Raw genomic sequence first — 1,614 nt, forward strand, 5'->3', positions numbered from 1 at the left:
AAAGGCAATTAGGAAGAAGTGACAAGTTGCTAGAAAATCACAAGTAGACACATCTAACAAACATGATGTAAACCAAACCAAGCAATTTTATCAGCTCACATCCATAGAACAAAGATAGTTGTAACAAATTCCAGCTGCATGGAATATAATCCAGCTATCTACCATGACACCAGTGCAGTTATCTACATTTTCCAGTTTCACCATAAACATTAGTACACCAAAAGATATTACTCATTTTAGGCATTTTCACAACTTAAAACAATTGAGACGAACTTCTATAGCATGTGCATAAATCTCAAAATCAGAATATTATAAAAGCTTTCAGATAGGAATTTTGACAATTTAAGAGAGTAAAGTTCATCACAAGAGAAGTGTATTTCCAATTAACAGAGATAACAGATGGCTCCCAAACTAGAATAGAGATTCGTCAATCTCAATCTTAACAACCTCATTGTCGTCAAAACGATCTTTCTTAGGTGGAGAAGGAGGAATCGGAACCCTAGGAGGACCTCTTCCCTTCTTCTTGTTCCGAGGCCTCGCCTTGTAAAACCGAATCGGAAAACAAAAATTAATCAGGAGAAGCGCACATATGCTTAAGAAAATGTCCTAATAGACTTGGAAACAGCGAAAACAAACTTACATTTCCAAAGGAATGATTGAATCTCTTCCCCTTCGCAGTCTTCCTGTCACCCCTACCACAGTACACTGAACAAGAAGAGGAATCAGCGCACGAAACATAAACATTAAGACTCTTGAAAGAGAGAGTGAGAGAGAATTGTTTCGGAGTTCTCGTCCCAACTCACCTATGGGAAGTGTTTGAGGAGAAGCTGAAACGGTAGTAGGAGTGGAGAGCGCTACACTGAGATTTTTTGTTGGAGAAAACGAGACTCGAGACGAAAGGTTGAAAGATTGAGAGGCCATGGGAAGAGCTCCCAGCATGAGTGACGCCATGACTGATCGAAATGCGCCTCAGGAAGGGATAAGGTCCGGGAACCGTTGAAGCAGTTTCTAATTTCCTTTTCTGTGACCGATTATATATGGGTACTGGAACCGTATATAATCTCGGATCCAGATCATCTACTGCCGAGCTGCCCGGTAGGACCATGCTGCCCAGACACGATGAGGTGCATAATGACCGCCTTACCCTAATTCGGGCAAGGCGCTTGGGCAGGAGTGAGGCGATCATCACGTACCTCACAGTGTCTGAGCAGCACGGTCCAGACACGATGAGGTAGTAGAAGATCCAAATTGATATAATCTCTTGTGAGGTTTTTATAAGGTTTTGCAAGTTACAAATAAATTAACTTCTCATATCCTTAATTTGGGACTTTCAGATTCTAGTGAGAGTTGGTGATGCACGTTGGCTAAAGATGACTGGTATAGTACTAAGCTAGCAGCTAGACCCTTTTTTTATATGTCTGTTACTCTTGATTTGCCACAATTCTCTTGGTGGAAATTCTTTTGAAAACTTAATTTACATCTTAAATTTAAACTCTTTTTTTTGGTATGTATGACATATAGGGCTCCCAATCAAGGCAATTCTCTCGAAAGCTAAACTCTTTTTCTGGTGTGTATTACATGCTCTCTGTGGCACCTATATCGAGACCACATGAC

At 40.6% G+C, this 1,614-nt stretch overlaps 1 protein-coding gene across 1 annotated transcript; it reads right to left on the reverse strand.

Annotated features, from left to right (window-relative positions):
* Window positions 1-285: 285 nt before the first annotated feature.
* On the reverse strand, window positions 286-1,028 carry LOC122652942 (30S ribosomal protein S31, chloroplastic). Its single transcript, XM_043846829.1, has 3 exons — window positions 804-1,028; window positions 641-705; window positions 286-540 (listed from the first exon to the last, which is right to left on the reverse strand). The coding sequence occupies exons 1-3, from the start codon at window positions 949-951 to the stop codon at window positions 412-414; spliced, it is 342 nt and encodes a 113-aa protein (XP_043702764.1). The 5' UTR covers window positions 952-1,028; the 3' UTR covers window positions 286-411.
* Between the last annotated feature and the right edge of the window lie 586 nt (window positions 1,029-1,614).

The sequence above is a fragment of the Telopea speciosissima genome, chromosome 2 (assembly GCF_018873765.1).
Source record: "Telopea speciosissima isolate NSW1024214 ecotype Mountain lineage chromosome 2, Tspe_v1, whole genome shotgun sequence".
In the NCBI taxonomy this organism is placed as follows: domain Eukaryota; kingdom Viridiplantae; phylum Streptophyta; class Magnoliopsida; order Proteales; family Proteaceae; genus Telopea; species Telopea speciosissima.